The sequence below is a fragment of the Bos javanicus genome, chromosome 19 (assembly GCF_032452875.1).
Source record: "Bos javanicus breed banteng chromosome 19, ARS-OSU_banteng_1.0, whole genome shotgun sequence".
Classification (NCBI taxonomy): domain Eukaryota; kingdom Metazoa; phylum Chordata; class Mammalia; order Artiodactyla; family Bovidae; genus Bos; species Bos javanicus.
This window is the reverse complement of record NC_083886.1, coordinates 53706237-53723501: the sequence shown is the minus strand read 5'-3', so window position 1 is coordinate 53723501 and position 17265 is coordinate 53706237. Positions and strand designations below refer to the sequence as shown.

The 17265-nt window shown below is 47.5% G+C and overlaps 1 protein-coding gene across 4 annotated transcripts in view; it reads left to right on the top strand.

Moving 5' to 3' along the window:
- The window catches only part of LOC133232779 (E3 ubiquitin-protein ligase RNF213-like), a 120286-nt gene that overhangs the window by 10444 nt on the left and 92577 nt on the right, over window positions 1-17265 (top strand). For 2 of the 4 annotated variants that reach the window (XM_061392626.1, XM_061392627.1), the window contains exons 4-6: window positions 4134-4283; window positions 15970-16491; window positions 16782-16904. In XM_061392626.1, the coding sequence (XP_061248610.1) occupies window positions 4134-4283; window positions 15970-16491; window positions 16782-16904 (795 nt within the window). The remainder of the gene's footprint in view (window positions 1-4133; window positions 4284-15969; window positions 16492-16781; window positions 16905-17265) is intronic. The other 2 variants (XM_061392628.1, XM_061392629.1) reach the window with 2 other exon arrangements.

Genomic DNA, 17265 nt, shown 5'->3' with positions numbered 1-17265 from the left:
CCCCTTCTGTGCCTGATTCATGCAGGGTCTCTGCATCCCCTTCCCTTTTTCTCCCACCATACCCAGCATGTCGTGTCTCCCAGATGCTGTGGCGGGGCTGCATCTAGGTGTCTGAGCTTCTGCCACGTTGATGTCTGTCTCTGCTCTGGGCATTTTGCATGGACCAGACAGTTCCTAAGGTGCGTCCAGGCTCTGAGGAAACGGAGGTGCTCTGGAAATGCCACCATTCCTTGAAGGAGACGCTGAGCTGTCTTGTCTCCCTATAAGTGTCAGACCCCAAGAGTGTCTCTTGAGTGAGTGACCAGGCAGGAGCCCAAGTGAGGCTGCAGAGAGTTGCCTGACAGATTCAGGACAGATTCATCCTTCTGGATGAGCGAGAGCTCCCCACGCCGAAGTCCAGCCTGTCTAGACCTAAGCAGCTGGGTCTGTTCCCAGGTTTCTTGGAGGACTGAGAGGGATATTGTCTCTCTGCCTGGTTGGGGCTGGTTTCCTATGTGGTCCTTTGTTGTTCCTTGTGGTTGGGTGGTGGGGAGGTGCTGCAGCTGTCACTACTGTGGCCCCTCGTGAGTGTGCGTGCATGCCTATGTGAGTATGTGCACACGTTCGAGTGTATGTGTGCTCATAGTATGTGTGTGGTATATGCATGTGTGAGTGTGTGTGGTAGCTGTGAAATGTGTGTGAGTGTTTTCATTCTCCTTGGACACTAATCCTTACCAGAGCAGGATGGCCAGCTTTGAGCCTGGGCCATGGGGGACACTGAAATTTTGGGTAAACTTTTTTTTTTAATTCCTTTTTCAAATTTAGTTTTTATTTATTAAAAGAAATTTTTTTTAACTGGAGTATAATTGCTTTGCAAAGTTGTATTAGTTTCTGTTGTACTTGAAAGGAATCACTTATATGTATACATATATCCCCTCGCACCCACCCCCATCCCACCATCTAGGTCATCATAGAGCACCAAGCTGAGCTCCATACTGCAGGTTCCCACTAGCTCTCTATGTTACACATGGGTAGTGTATTTATTGTCAAATCAAGGCTCCCAATCCATCCTACCCTCCCCTTCCCTTTACCTGTGTCCATATGTCCATTCTCTACATCTGTGTCTCTATACCTGCCCTGGAACTAGGTTCATCTGGACCATTTTCCTAGATTCTACGTAACATGCTTATTTTTCTCTTTCTGACTTACTTCACTCTGTATAATGGACTCGAGGTCCGTTCATACCTGTATAAATGGCCCAGTTTTGTTCCTTTTAACGTCTGAGTAAAATTCCATTGTATGTCTACACTGCATCTTCCTTATCCATTCACCTGTCAGTGGACACTTAGCTTGCTTCCATATCCTGGCTATTGTAAACACTTTTAAAGTGAGTATCAAGGAATACGCACCATTAGGAAGTTAAGTGTTTGACACTGTGATTGAAAACAGTATCGACCCCAGCAGGATCAGACCTTTTTTAAACCTTGATTGAGTAACTTTAAGGCTCTCTTGGAAGAAAGAATGGGCAAGAATAACCGAGAAAAATTGTTGAAAAGAAATGCCTAAAGTGGGACTTGCTGTATTAGATGAACAAAAACATGTTTCAAAGCCAGTCATTAAAACAATGAATCTTGGGAGGAGTCCATGTACCAGAAATACAACCCAGAAACAGACCCTAATGTGTATAATGACAGTTGGAAAAAATATACATAAATATTTATCTGACCCATGAATGGGGAAGATTTTCTAGTGATTAAAGCAAAGGGGAAAAATACAAACAAAAGATTGGTATATTTGACTATAGAAAAAGTCTTAAAAGAATGAAAAACTTTGTATGATGAGCACAAATGAAGAGTAAATGGTTTAGGAAAATATGCGTTTACATATTTGTATGTACCTAAAAGGGCTTCCCAGGTAGCTCAGCAGTAAAGAATCTACCTGCAATGCAGGAGATGCAGGAAGCAGAGGCTCAATCCCTGGGTTTGGAAGATTCCCTGAAGGAGGGCACGGCAACCCACTCTGGTTTTCTTGCCTAGAGAATCCCATGGACAGAGGAGCCTGGCGGGCTACACTCCATAGGGTCACAAAGAGTTGGATACGACTCAAATGACATGATTTAGCACGCACATGTACATAAAAAGATTTGTATTTACATAGAAATGTTTTAAAATTAAGAGTGAGTTGCCTCAATATGTCAAAAACTCTTAGAAATCAAGTAGAAAACAGTAACCTACCCAACAGAAAGATGACTAGCAATTGATATAGTCCACAGTAGAGAAGATAGAAATGGCCATTAAACATATAACTGTCCCACCTCTGAAATCAAACACTCAAAATTAAAACAGCTGCAAGGTTTTAAATTAAACCTGTTAAATTAAAAAATGGGTTGAAAGTCAGCATTTGCAACAATGGGGCAGGTTTTTCGCTACAGGTGAGAGTAACGTGGTGGGACCCCTAGTAAAGCAGGTTGACCTGCTTTGACCTGTTCTGCTTCTCTGCTGTCATCATAAGAAAATAACCTTAGGCACGTGAGGATTCAGTAGAGGATTTTATCACAGCCTTAGTGTGAGTGTGTGTGTGTGTTTAATATTAATTTATTTACTTTTGGCTGCATTGAGTCTTTGTTGCCGTACTTGGGCTTTCTCTAGTTGCAGAGAGTCAGGGCTAGTCTCCCGTTGTGGTGCACAGGCTTCTTGTTGCAGTGGCTTCTCTTGTTGCAGAGCATGTGCTCTAGGGCTTCAGGAGTTGCAGCACATGGGCTCAGTAGTTGTGTGACTCATAGGCTTAGCTGTCCTGTGGCATGTGTGATCCTCCTGGACCAGGGATGGAACGGGCATCCCTGTTTTGCAAGGCAGATTTTTAACCACTGGACCACCAGGGAAGTCCCAGCCTTAGTGTTTTATGGCCAAATGTTGGAGTCCACCTGAATATTCCACCCTGGAGAGTGTCATTTGTATCATCCATATAGCAGAAAGTACTGTGGCCTCCAGCTGTTATTTCCACCAAATATTTAAGATGTGAGGGAGGAACTTTCCTGGTGGTCCGGTGTTTAAGTTCCCCCTTCCAATGCCAGGGGCGAGGGTTTGATCCCTGGTCAGGGAACTAAGCTGTCACATGCCTTGCGGTGTGGCATAGCAACAACATTTTAAAATATTTTGTATCTACCATGAGGAAGAGGAGCACAGGATGGGCCAGGGAGTCAGGTTGAAGGTGCTGACTGATCCTGTGGTTCCTTCCAGTGTCACCTTGGTCCTGTCTTTGATTTCCTGCTGGCAGCTGGCCTGGGTACCTGGCACTGACTGGGATGAGCTTTGAACCTGGGCTGCCAGTGTGCTCTGACCCATCTCATTCACTGGGCCTTTCCAAGCGCCCCTCAGAGAACTGCCCTTCCCTTTCCACACCGACTGCCTGCCCCCCTCAACAGTCAGAGGCTCTTGACCTTTCCTGTCTTCCCTCCACCTGGGTGCAGTGCTGCACCAGGTATCCCCCCTGGGCTAATGGACCTCTCTGCTCACCTGCAGCAGCTGCAGTGCAGAAGCCAGGCCTTGGCTTTGGGCCCAACTCCCCTGTTCCCTGTCCTGCCCTGTTCCCCTCAGTGGCCTGGCGCCCAGTGGTGAGTCCCACTGGTCCTCACTGCTTCCTTCAATGGAGGAAGGGATGGCACAGGGCTGGCTCTGTGCTCCCTAGGGTGTGCCATCCAGAGAGATTGGTCACTACCCTACATGCCCGCATCCCCAAAAGCCACCTTGGGGCCTGGCCTCAGATGCTGGGCTACCTGCCCCTCCAGGAATGTCCCCACAGCTGCATCTGTGTGCAAGTACTGGCCTGGGCAATGGGATGGAGCTTAGAGAACAAGGCTGCAGGCCTGTTTGTATGGAAGGTCAGATGTGCCAAGGCTTTCAGACATCAACTCTAACATGGGGCAGCTTGCTTGCATGGATTTGCTCTGCCTGCCACCCACAGAACCCTTTCTTTTATTCCCTACACCAGGGACCCCGTGTCTGCTGAGCCTGGATGCCAGGGGGCCTGGGGAGCTGGTGCAATCCTCACTCGAGAGTGTCCCCACTTGGGTTTGAGTTAGGGGTCCCTTAGACCCTGATGGATCAGTGCCTGTGGTCACCCTGCTCTGTCTGAAGGGGATCATGTTTCAACAGGAAGTTGTGTCCAAGGGTTTTGTAGATGCGGCAGATGGCACATCCACATCCGATGAGCTGGAAGCTGATAGTTACTCTGCCTACAAAAGAAGAAAAGAAGATGCAATCCTGTTTGAGGTCACTGACACGTGCTCTCCAGAGTCTGAGCAGGTAGTTTGTGTTAATGGTGGCCCACGATGCTCCCTGCCAAGGCTTGCATGGAACCGAGTGCCACACCTCTCTGATGCTGAAGGTGGCCGTTGGGAGGCTTTTTCCACTCCTACCCAGGCTGGTCGACACAGTAGCCATGCCTGTGGGTTTTAGCTCTCGTGATTCTGAGGATGTTCTGCTAATGTTGAATTTCAGCTTTATTGCATGTGCTCCCCATGCTGTGTGTGCCCCATGTGCTTCTCTGTCTGTGGGACTTTCCTGGCAAGAACACTGAAGTGGGTTGCCATTTCCTCCTCCAGGGAATCTTCCCAATCCAGAGATAGAACCTGTAACTCCTGCATTGCAGGCAAATTCTTTACCACCAAGCCCCCGGGGAAGCCCCTGTGGCCCCCTATCCCTACTTTTCCATCCATCTTTTCATTTCTTGTGTAGCTATCTCCTTTGGCAAACGGGAAACTTACCCTGAAAGTTCCACAGGCCATGCAAGATTCTCTTCATGGAGAAGAGCAGGGGGCCTGGGTCTCCCTTGGGGGCTGGGACCATACCGGTGGGAGTCCAGGCTGAACCTCTAATGGGGCTTGGAGAATGCACCTAGCCCCTGCAGTCATCAGCACCTGAGGTTATGGGCTCGTGTTCTGAACCCTGGTTGTGCCATGGAAGCCTGCTGAATTTAGTCCCGACTTCTTTCATTGTCTATAGCATTTGTGAGTCTTGAGGGTTTTACTAATAATATCAAAAGTGAGACTACTTAATATATGTAATGGAAGTAATTTTGCTTGTGAGGAAAAGCACTGAGGCTTCAGACACTGAAGAGTGATGTGTTTAACTATCATCCTTTCACAGAATGGTGACCTTTTTCCTGAGTAAGATGGCCAATTGAGTCATTTAACAAAGATTTATTGAGCAGCTGCTGCATGTGGGGGCACTGGGTGCCTGGTGGAAGGCTGTAAATGAGGTGTGGTCTTGCCTCTGGGCTTCGATCTGTTGGTTAGTTCAGAGCAGAAACACTTTGGGAATTCCCTGGTGGTCTAGTGGTTAGGACTTGGTGTTTTCATTGCTGGGGCCTCAGTTCAATCTGTGATTGGGGAACTAAGATCCCACCAGCCATGTGGTGCAACAAAAAACAGGAACCCAAAAGCACCTTGTAAATACAGAGGACAGCAGTGCATGAGCACTGATAGAAAATATTGAGTGGATGTGGAGAGTCCCTTCATGATCTAAAAACAGGAAAAGCAAACTACAAATAGATTTTCCCAAAAGGAAGGTTTAATACTGTAAAGATGCCAGTTCTTTCCTTAGATATATACATCCAGTTGGTCAATTAATGTGTAAAAGTAGTATTGCTTCCAGTGGCTTTGCTTTGTTTTTGGAAATGGATAAAAGACACTAAAAGTCCATCTGGAGTATAAATTGGTGAGAGTTCCTATAAAGAATGTAGAAAAGTACAACAATAAATAGGAGATTTGACATCAAAATGTGTTGTAAGCTATAAGCATAGCAATATAAAGTAATAGAGCATCCTGATGGAGTAACAGAGACCCAGTAGGGAAAGTTGACATAGAACATCTAGATGCAGATGTGAGTATGTATGACAGTTGAGCAGGTGATAAAGGTGGTATCAGAGAGCAACACTGTGTTAAGTAAGGGGCATTTGAACTGTGGCTCACCATTTGGAAAAAACAATTCTTTTCTCCTTGTTGTTGGTTAGTCGCTAAGTCCCGTCCAACTCATTTGTGACCCCATGGACTATAGCCTGCCAGGCTCCTCTGTCCATGGGATTTCCCAGGCAAGAATACTGGAGTGGAGTTACCATTTCCTTTTCCAGGGGATCTTCCTGACCCAAGGATCGGACTCACATCTCCCGTATTGGCAGGTGGATTCTTTACCACTGAGCCACCAGGGAAGCCCTTCTTCTCTCATAGTAAACACTAAGATATATACCAGATTGGTTGACTAATGTAAAAGACACCCTGAAAGTTCTAGAAAATATAGGTGACTATTTATAAAATTATGTGGATATTCCAGAGCCTCACCAAAACAACCCCTTAGATGCAGATAGGGATGCATAAAATATTCCAGATTCTGGGTTAGAGGAGACCATTCAGCAATGCTATGGAGAAGCAGGTGGTTAGAAAAGATTTGCAACATATGATGACAAAGGGTTTACAATTGGAATACCTAACTAATTCTTTCAAAGAAATAAGACATCCATATACTAACAGGACAGTAGGTGAAAGATGTAAAAGGCAGTTCCCATGAGAAAGGGATAAGTGGGCAGCAAATGTGGCAGAGTTTCCCTCGAGGGCTGGCAAGAGCAGAGCACATGATCAGTGTCCAGAGACTGCCCTGTTGCCGCTCGGTTAGGTAGGATTTGGTTTTATTTACTTATTTTATTACAATTTTTAAAATTGAAGTGTAGTTTATTTATAATATTTCAGGTGTATAGTAAAGTGACACCTATACATGTGTTAAATATATATATATATCTTTTCCATCATAGCTTATTACAAGATATTGAATATAATTCCCTGGGTTATTCAGTAAATTCTTGTTGATGATCTGCTTTATATATAGTAGTGTATATCTGATAATCCCAAACTCCTAATTTATCCCTCCCCTCTTTCACCTTTGATATCCATGTTTGTTTTTATGTCTGTGGGTCTATTTCTATTTTATAAATAAGTTCATTTCTATTATGTTTTTAGGTCCCCAGGTTTGGTTCCATTAAAAACAGGGTTTGGCTGGTGGCTGGTGGTGTGCGGTGATGTCTACCAGTCTGCTGTTGTGGGCTGGGATGTGGTTTGGGGTCCACATGTTGGGCTGTTATCATCCTGTCATCCCTTCCCATAATCTTTGTCTTCCAGGAACTGGGTCATGTCCCTCCAGGGGTCCATCTTTCATTTACTGCCATCTTTACACAGCCACACCTCCCAGACCCTCTTCGTTCTGCAGGGTCACCTCCCTCGCTATGGCGTGTACTTCCTTGATTTTTTCCCTGCTGACAGCACCCCTTCTTCTAGAAGGCAGGCCTGATCCAGGTTCCATGGGGTGGGCAGCTGGCACCTGTTCATGGGATCCAAAGCCTCCACTACTTTCTGTAGTGACCAGAGGGTTGGGCATGTGTCACAGAGGGGTCCTCCTGGACTGTGCCACGGTGTAGAGGTCTGGAGCCCTGAGGATGTTGTGGCCCGGGTGTATCTACCAGAGCCTGACATCTTATGCCACCAAAGTTGTTAGAACATTGATTGCCTTGACTTATTTGGGGCTTCTGTATAAAGGAAACAACCTACTTTGAAGTTCTGTAAAAAAGGAAACGACCTACTTTGAGGTTTGTTTTAAGCATTGGAGATCTTTTGCTTGCAAACAGTTGAAACCCCAGTTTAGGTTAATCAATACAATAAAGGGTATTTGTCACTCATGTAACTGAGAAGCCCTTGGGTAGACCTAACTGCAAGCAAGGTTTAATCCGGGCATCTACCTGCAGACAAGGTTTAATCCAGGCACCTTGATATTCCTGAAGTCCAGGTATCTCTGTCTGTTTTTGCATTGCCTTCCTCATGTCAGTTAGCTCCTTGGCCTCTCAACAGTCTCCAACACCTTGGACCCTTCCACAGGTTACCAACCTCCCACTGCGTTGTTCAGAGGGATAAGAGAATGCCTCTTTGGGGGGGCTTCCAGAGAAGAAAGAGGAAACATCTCTTTCCCAGGGGAAGCTGTCCTCAAATCTCAGTGGCTCTGATTGGGACACGTACCCATTCCTAACAAGCCAGGGTGCTGTGCTGACCCTGCGTCTGGAGTAGAGTTAATCTTGCTGGAACCACTCAACTGAGAATGGGAGGTTCAAGGGATCATTTCCTGGAGTTGGGGAGTGGGAGCACGGTGCCAGGCAGCTGGTGGGGCAAGGGGTGGTCTGAGCATCTCTCCAAGACTCCAGGAGTCCCTTGAAGCTCCCATTCTCAGCAAATCCAGGAATCTCGTGGTGCCCTTAGTAGAGATTCTTGCCACATCTTTTCCTGATGGCCCTTCTCTTCCTCCTCGGCAGTCCCTACTGTGGAGTCTTTGTTCCTTTTTGCAAGTGTATAGTGTGTAATTGAGAGGCTGGCACTGGTCCTAATGATGATGCCGCTACTTGGAATTTGTCAGGCTGGGGGTCAACGTGATATTTCTAGCTCTGATCCCAGATTTTTTTCTCTTGTTGCTTCTGCAAAGCCCGCCTTATGTTTGTGGATGGACCGCCCCCCCACAGCCCGCATCCCTCTTCCCCCATCAAAGTACTATCCATGAGTGTCATCCAAGTTCTACAAAAGAGGAAACTGAAGCTGAGGAAGTTTACTTGGGTCCAAAGATGGCAGGAAGGATGGCTGCAGAGAAGGAGCTTAGGCAGTGCCTGTTTGCTAGAAGGAAGTGCTTGATCAGATGCCAGTGGAAAGGTGACACTGTCCTTCCTGAATTGGCACAGTACTTTCTATTGAAACCATGCTTTTTCTCAGATGGGACTTAAACCTAATCCAAACTCAGATTGGGACTTGTATCCACAGGCTGGGACTTGAACCCATGATCCCTGGCTTAGGAGAGGACTTGAACCCACTCTCTCTCTTTTTTCAATTGGCTGCCCTGGGTCTTTGTTGCTGTGAGGGCTTTCTCTAGTTGCGGCGAGCAGTGGCTACTCTGTTGTGGTGCGTGGGCTTCTCATCGTGGTGGCTTCTGTTGTGGAGCACAGGCTCTAGGTGTGTGGGCTTCAGTAGTTGTGGCACACAGGCTTAGTTTACACTTGGCATAGGGAATCTTCCTGGGCCAGGGATCAAACCTGCATTTCTGCATCGGCAGGTGGATTCTTTACCACTGGACCAGGAGAGAAGTCCAAACCCACTGTCTTTTAATTAAAACCCCTCACCTTGTGTCAGTACCTACTGAAGCTTAGGTTCTTTTGTCTCATCACTGAAATTATTCAGCGTGAGGCAAAGTGATAGACAAAGAACGAGTTTATTAGCCTAGGACACTTATGACAGATACAAGCAGGCAGGCAAGGGAGCATCACCCCAAGAACAAACAGGGCTTCATTTTTATAATCAAAGCAAAAGTGGGGAGGGGAGAAGACCACCTTATTCCTCATTTTTAAGTAGATATCAAGGCTTACATCATTAGTCCTTCCTTTGACTCTATATGGACTAACTGGGACTATCATGGCTTTATTTAAATCATATGTATGTCAGCAAAAGGGTGGTAACATATACTAAAATATGGCAATTCATCTCAGGTTTTGTAATAGCGGCCCCCCCAGCCCAAACTGGAACCCAAAGTGCATTGGACCCTTCCCTCCTCTCTCCCTGGTGCTCTTAATGCAGGAACTGCTCTACCACACCTTTCTAGGCAGCCACGCCTAGCCCACTAGCCCACCAGAAGGGACCCTGTACCTGCCACTCATGCATGCATGCTGAGTCACCTCAGTCATGTCTGACTCTTTGTGGCGCTATAGCCCACCTGGCTCCTCTGTTCAAGGGATTCTCCAAGCAAGAATACTGGAGTGAGTTGCCATGCCCTCCTCCAAGGGATCTTCCAGACCCAGGGATGGAACCCATATCTCTCATGTCTCTTGCATTGGCAGGCAGGTTCTTTACCACCAGTGCCACCTGGGAAGCCATCTACTGTGAAAGTGGACAGGTGGAAGTTCTGCTCTGGGGACACCAGCTCCCAGTCATCTCACTGGTCACGATCTGACCACTGAAGTGAGCAGCGGGCTGAGCCCATGACACCTGTCACCTTAGACCACGATCCCATCGAACGCAGTCTCTGCCACTTGGGTATCTCACTCCACTGAGAGCTGGAGGACACTGTGAGGGCCACTGGTACTTCTTCAGACCTGGCTGCTTTCTGGTGTTGCACCTTTCTACTCAAGGTGGCATAGTGATGAGGCAGGCAGGAGCTATAGCAGCCCCACTCAGTCTCTGGTTGGTGCCTCAGTGGTTTCCCCCTCCCCCAAAATGAGCAACTGTCAATCAGGGACCAGTTAGTGGTCCTGCTCAGCCAATGTTCAATGTCAAAGTGGGCCCCTCCCCCAAACAAGTGACTGTTACTGAGCAGCTGTCAACCAGTGACCGTGGTGCTAGTGGTAAAGAACCTGCCTATCAATGCAGGAGACAGAAGAGACAAGGGTTCAGTCCCTGGGTTGGGAAGATCCCCTGGGGGAGGGCATGGCAAGCTGCTCCAGTATTCTTGCCTGGAGAATCCCATGGACAGAGGAGCCTGGCGGCCTACAGTCCATAGAGTTGCAAAGAGTGGGACAATGACTGAAGCAACTTAGCATGTGTCAAACCAGTGACCGTTAGTGGTCCTGCTCAGCCATTGGTCAGTGCCTAAGTGGGCTCCTCCCCCTCCCCCTCTTGTGTATAAAAGGAGCCTGAATTTGAACTGTGGTAAGACGGTTTTTTGAGACCCTAGGCTGCCATCTTCTCAGTCTGCCAGCTTTCCGATTAAAATCATTATTCCTTGTTCCAACAACTCATCTCCCGATTTACTGACCTGTCAGTGCAGCCAGGAGAATGAGCTTGGGCTCGGTTAAGTTTTAGTATAATGTCCTCTTTCATTTAGTTTCTTTCCCCCTTCACCTATGTTCCTGTCTTGGCTACAAAATGCTACTCTTCAAGGACCGTTAACTCCCTGACTTCATGTAACAAGATTCGGATACCATATCTACTGTCTTGTGTTTTAATTATCAGAACTTGTGGCCCGAATGTGCCCGATGCTTGGATGCTTGGTCTTCCTTCAAGATAGTATAGATTGTTGCTAGGTTACTGGATTCTTTTCTTGAGTAGTCATTAGCCTACAACAGTTTCCCAAACTCCCATAAAATTCCTTTTCCATTCTTAATCCCCTAGAGTGATTCCTAAACTAACTAACTATCCTACTCTATCCCAATCACTGTCAATGCAGAATGAGGCAGAGGACCCCTGGGAGTTTGGGCATAGCTGCAGGCCCACTTAGCCTCCAACCCTTCAGCCTTTGTCAAAACCTTCACAGACTTTCTGTCCAAATGGTCAGTGTTCTCACCTGTCACCCTCACTTCCTGCCATATGTGCCTTTTCAGGGTCCACAGCACGCACCCCCACCCCTCCGTGTGCTCCTGACCCAGTATTCAGGGGAGTGAACAAGACTACCTTGCCCTCCCAAAACTGAGATCTCTCTGCTCTCTGAGGACACTCATTATAAAATATAAAATCAGACATGTATTCTGACTAACCCACCTTCCCTCCAAGAAGTAGCAAACTGTTCCTTTTTTCTCACTAATTCTCTCTAGGCAGAAATAGGAGTAGCCTTTATGTATGCATTTAGAGCTGGTATACAGCCTTTAGCGGAGAAGGCAATGGCACCCCACTCCAGTACACTTGCCTTGAAAATCCCATGGATGGAGGAGCCTGGTAGGCTGCAGTCCATGGGGTCGCTGAGTCAGACACGACTGAGCGACTTCACTTTCACTTTTCACTTTCATGCATTGGAGAAGGAAATGGCAACCCACTCCAGTGTTCTTGCCTGGAGAATCCCAGGGACGGGGGATCCTGGTGGGCTGCCGTCTATGGGGTTGCACAGAGTCAGACACGACTGCAGCGACTTAGCAGCAGTAGCAGCAACAGCATACAGCCTTTGATCTGAGGTATAACTGGTATTGAATGAAATACACAGGCCTTCAGGGTAGAGCCCCCTGATATGTTCTGCTGTGTGTACCGCTTTGTCACCCCTACCCGATCCAGTGACAGGACAGTCAGTCCCCAGTAAGTTCTCTAGCATCCCTTCCAAGTCAATAAACTCTGCACTTAACAAATGTTTTAATTAAATATTACACCCACCGGTATTTATAACACAGATGCAGGATTATCTTAGTGGATACTCATCCCCTACCATCCATCGTCAACAAAGACATCATCAGGAGTATTGGGGTCTCCTCCCAACCACCCCCATCCACTGCCCACACCCAGAGGTTGTGACCCAGGTCTGGATTCCTAATGAGTAGTGTTTAGTTTTAGTGTACATATTCCTGACTAATGAGTTCAGAGACAGACCATAGTAATGAGGACTACATAAATATGTACCATGTATATATAGACTTGATTTTTGTCAAGGAGAAGTTTGGAGTTTAGCCTTGTGCCATGCCTGTAGACACTCATGTGGCCCCATTGATGTGTATTGAGAGAACTAAGTTGCCTGTGTGAAATTTGAATCTTATTCTAAGGGTTTTGAAGCACCTTATAAAAAGCACAATCGAATAGGGATTTAAAAAAAAAGGAGAAAGTGAGATAAAGAGCAGATAGGCAAATTGCAAATCAGATGTCAGAACTCTCTTTTTTTTTTCTTTTGAACTTTTTATTTTATATTGTGGTAAAACCAGTTAACAATGTTGTGATAATTTCAGATGAATAGTGAAGGGACTCAGCCATCCATATACATGTGTCCATTCTCCCCCAAACTCCTCTCCCATCCAGGCTGCCACATAACATTGAGCAGAGTTCTATGTGCTATACAATAGGTCCTTATTGGCTGTCCATTTTAAACATAGCAGTGGCGTACATGACCATGCCAAACTACTCTCCCTTCCCCCTGGCAATCATAAGTTCGTTTTCTAAGTCTCTTCCTATTTTGTAAGTAAGTTCATTTCTTTCATTTCTTTTTAGATTCAATATATAAGGGATGTCACACGATATTTCTCCTTCTCTGTCTAACTTACTTCACTCAGTATGACGCTCTTTAGATCCATCCATGTTGCTGCAAATGGCATTATTGCATTGTTTTTAATGGCTGAGTAATATTCCATTGTATGTATGTAACACAGCTTTTTTTATCCATTCCTCTGTTAACAGATATTAGGTTGCTTCCTTGTCTTCTCTATTGTAAACAGTACCACAATAAACACTGGGGTGCATTTTTCCATTCAGATCATGTTTTTCTCCAGATATATGCCCAGGAGTGGGATTGCAGGATCATATGGTAGTTCTATTTCTAGTTTTTTAAGGAACCTCCGTACTGTTCTCCATAGTGGCTGTACCAATTTATATTCCTACCGACAGTGTAGGAGGGTTCCCTTTCTCCACCCATCTTCAGAGTTTATTGTTGTGGATTTTTTTTTTTTTTTATGACAGCCATTCTGGCTGGTGTGAGGTGATATCTTATTGTAGTTTTGATTTTCATTTCACTAATAGTTTGATAGAAAACCCTTTGTTTTTGGATCTGATCACAGACCTGACGGAGGTGGGTGCGTCCTGGGGCAGAGGAAACATGCCGGTGCTTCAGGGAGACACGGGACTTTCTAAGGAATTTATATAATGAGATAGAAGCATTTAGGGACCTACCGGGGCTCGGGGGTTGTTCTAGACACTGTGGATGCAGCAGTGAAGAAAACAGAGACTTCCTTCGTGGAGGGAAGAGAAAATAAAAGGCATTTAGTTGACAGTTTCTGAGGAACAAAATAAAGCAAGGGCAGGGCTGCATAGGTCTGCTTTCTACGGGGAGAGTCCCGGTGGTCTGTCGAGGGGTGTGGGGCAGAGGACAAAGTGAAAAGTGAAGGAGGTGTCTGGCGAAAGAGCGAACCAGAAGCCCGAGGCGCCCTGATTGACTAGTGATGACAAGGGAGGTCAGTGTTCCTCACAGCTCCCAGGAGGAGGGGCCATGCCTGAAGGGCCGCAGGGGGAGATAGAAGGAGCCTGAAGGGCCTCAAGGGAGATAAAAGGAGCAAGGGGAGAAAGTGGCCCCGAGCCTGCCTTGTGGGGCAGGGCAGGCAGGTTTGAGGAGGTTCAGAATTGGCTAGTGTGAATGCTCTTGGTGGACTCTGGGCTGTAGGGTGGTCTAGATGTCCTGTACTTGGCCCTGTGGTGATTTGGAGCTGGAAATGTTGGCTTGGAGGGAGAGTTTGATAAAGGAGGTGGGCAGTGGGTGAAGGGAGGAGCTCCGTGTTGGTTGATTGGCAGATGAAAGATGTGCTTGTGGGGAGTCACCACCTCTCTCTGGGTATTAGTAACCCTGGGAGGGGCAGTCTCTCCAGGATGAGCAAGGTCCCCCCAAATGCCAAAACATCCTAAAGTACAGAAAGTAAAAAATAGGATTGATGCTGGAGGCTAGGGCAGGACTAGGGTAGGCCAGTCATGTGGGGTCTTCTGGCCAAGCATAAGCTTTGATTCTGGGTGGGCTGGTCAACCTGGAAGGTAGCCTGTGGCTTTGGCCACGTTCAGATGCACAGGTCCCAGTAATCTTTGCCGATTGATGAAACTGCCTTCTTGGCTGTCAGTGACTTTCAGACTCAACCCGCGTCTCTTCACTGGAAGCCTCCGAGTCCTACTAACAAGCTAAAACCATCTGTTTTTAGTCTTTCTCTCCCAGTAAACCATCAGTTTTATGGGGGAGGAACTCGTCTTACTTTCTTGTTCCTTGTGCTTAGGACAGAGTTCCAGGTTCCTTTTGGTAAATCAGCATAAGCTACTTAATTTAAGCCAGCCTTGCCTTCAAAAGGGAGAATCCGCAAAGGACCTGGGGCCGTGGGGTCTGCATACAGATTTCTGCTGGTCTGATCTGTGGTTCCCAGTGAGGCTGCACTTGAGGACCACCAAGAAAGCTAATGGAGATGCTGGTGCCTGGAGTGAGGACCTGCTTGCTGGTGGTGCTCACAGAGCAAGCCTGGACTGGCAGCAGCACCATGGAAATGCAGAACCTGAGGTCCCCCAGATGTGCTGAGTCACCATCAGTATGTTGGCAAGATCTTCAGAGATCTATATGCCCTAGAAGTTGGGGACGTGGCCTCCTTGAATGACCTTCCTTCTTTCTACCACAGTGTTAGCTGGTGTTGATGTCAGACCAGGAAATTGCCATTCAGGGCAGCCTGTGTGTTGTGCTGCTTGTTTCAAGCAGATTGGCTGGAAGTTTGGTCAGGTTTCTTGGAGAAAATCTGGAAGCTGACCCAGAACACGATGTCCCACCCCATGTGCAGATAAATCCCAAGGTCTTCCATCTCCCTCTCCCGAGGACTTAGCCCAGGCAAGGGGTAAGATGCCAAGCCCTAGGCCCACACTGGGCTTCAGTGGCAGGGAGGGTCACAGGTTACTGGCACTTAATGAACTAATCAATATTTTGCTGCAGACCAAGATTGCCATGCATGCAGGGCATTCAGCCCTTCGGGGTCCTCGCAGGGGCCTGTCACAACTGCTTCTACAAGCTCGTCTCTGATTCCGAAGCTGAGGATTCTTGCCTTTGAGTGAGGATCTGCAGGCAGAAGAATAATGTGCCAGTGCAAGTGCAGGAAGGAACAACTTAGACTTCTGCTCATTTTTGCATCTCTATTTTGTCTGTAATACACACCATATAAGAGTGTTACATGTCGGGCCTGTGCATACTTTTCAACATTTGAAAGCATCTTTACAGGGCCCTTCTGTTGGAAGATATTCCACGTGAGGGTCTCAGCTTGGATTGGGCAAAGCAAAGTGTGTGACCGTCACTGCTCCCCACTTGTCCCTCAACTCTGTTCACCACCCCCATTCACTTCGTGCTCACATTCTTTCCAAGAGAGAGGAATGGCAGATTTAGCAGTTGTAAGGTGGTTGGGTTGAGCTATGCTTGACATACTTCAGAAATGGAAAGGAAATTGGAGGAAACCTTTGGGGAGCGTATAGAAAACCTGAGAAACAAAATGAGTGTCTCTTTTTCTGTTTAGCGGCGTAGAAGGAGTAAAAGGAAGAAAAGGAATTCGAAGAATGCTTCCACATCTGCAGAGCTGGATTCCTTGTCCCCATCCTCATTGGAGCCCTGTAGTCTGAGTTCGCTTGCAAACTCTGGGCTCCAGGACACAGCTTCATGCCAAAGCCCAGCTCAGCAGGGTAGTCCCACTCACCAGCCAGGCCTGCCCCCAAGTGTGGACAAAATACCACTGGAGGCTATGGGGCACCCTCTGCAAGGGGAGGCTGCAGGAGAGGCAGAAGCAGCCATAGGCACCGAGTCTCTAAGCAGCCTGGCACCTCAGGACCAGACTCTGGGAGGAGCCCTCCCAGAAGGAAATGACCACCAGTCCCCAAGCCCCTCCACAGGTGAAGATCTCCCCACTTCTGCCAGTGAAGGCTCTCCTAGGGAGAAGGATACTGCCCAGGAGCTCTTGTTTCCTGAGCCAAAAGCGGACACCTCCAAGCCCAGGAAAGAGCTGCAGACCACTGAGCAGCTGGCCAGGGCTCCTGCCTCTGGGGTGAGTTAGTTTTGGGGTAAGTTAGGGGAGTGATGACCAGGGTAGGCCTGCCATGTCTCAACACCTTGCTGTGCAGTGCGGTTCTGACAGCACTTCACTGTCTGGGAAGGGAGTCCACTTGGACTTGCTTCTTGGGAGGGGGGCTGTGGGAGGGGCTATGCCTCTACCCTGAGCTTCTGACCCCTGTTCCTGGGCTGGTGGCAGAGGCTGACCCTCATGCCACTGAGTCCAAGTTTCCCTATGCATTTTGTCATTTTGGCCCTAATGTTTTGGTGCTTTATTTCTTCCAGGCAAGTGCTGCTGCAGCTGAGCCAGCTGGTTCAGTGGAAAGAGCTAAAAAAGATGTTAAAGATAAGACTGAGGAAATGAAGGAGCCACCCACAAGCGTCCCTGCTTCCCGAAACCACCGTCAGGTAAAGCGTCTTGTGCCTGCCTGGTCGCCTTTCCAGGATGCCCTCCCCATCCTTGCTGTCCATCCCATGGGCTGCTCCTTTTAGTCCCATTCCTTCCGCAGCTTAATCATTTGGTGAATATGTGTTAGGTGCTGGGAGTATAGCCATGAATGAGACCAGTTCCTGCCTTTGGGAGCTCACATTCCAGTGGGGAGAAAGACATGCAAAGCCAGACTGTGTGAAGTGCCCTGGAGAGAAGTAGGGCAAGGGACTGAGGTGGGTGCCAGTCAGGGCCTCTCCAAGGAGAACTCAAAGAGTGACAGGCAAGCCATGTGCCTATCTCGGGACATGCAAAGGCCCTAAGGGAGAGTGTGGTGGGCTT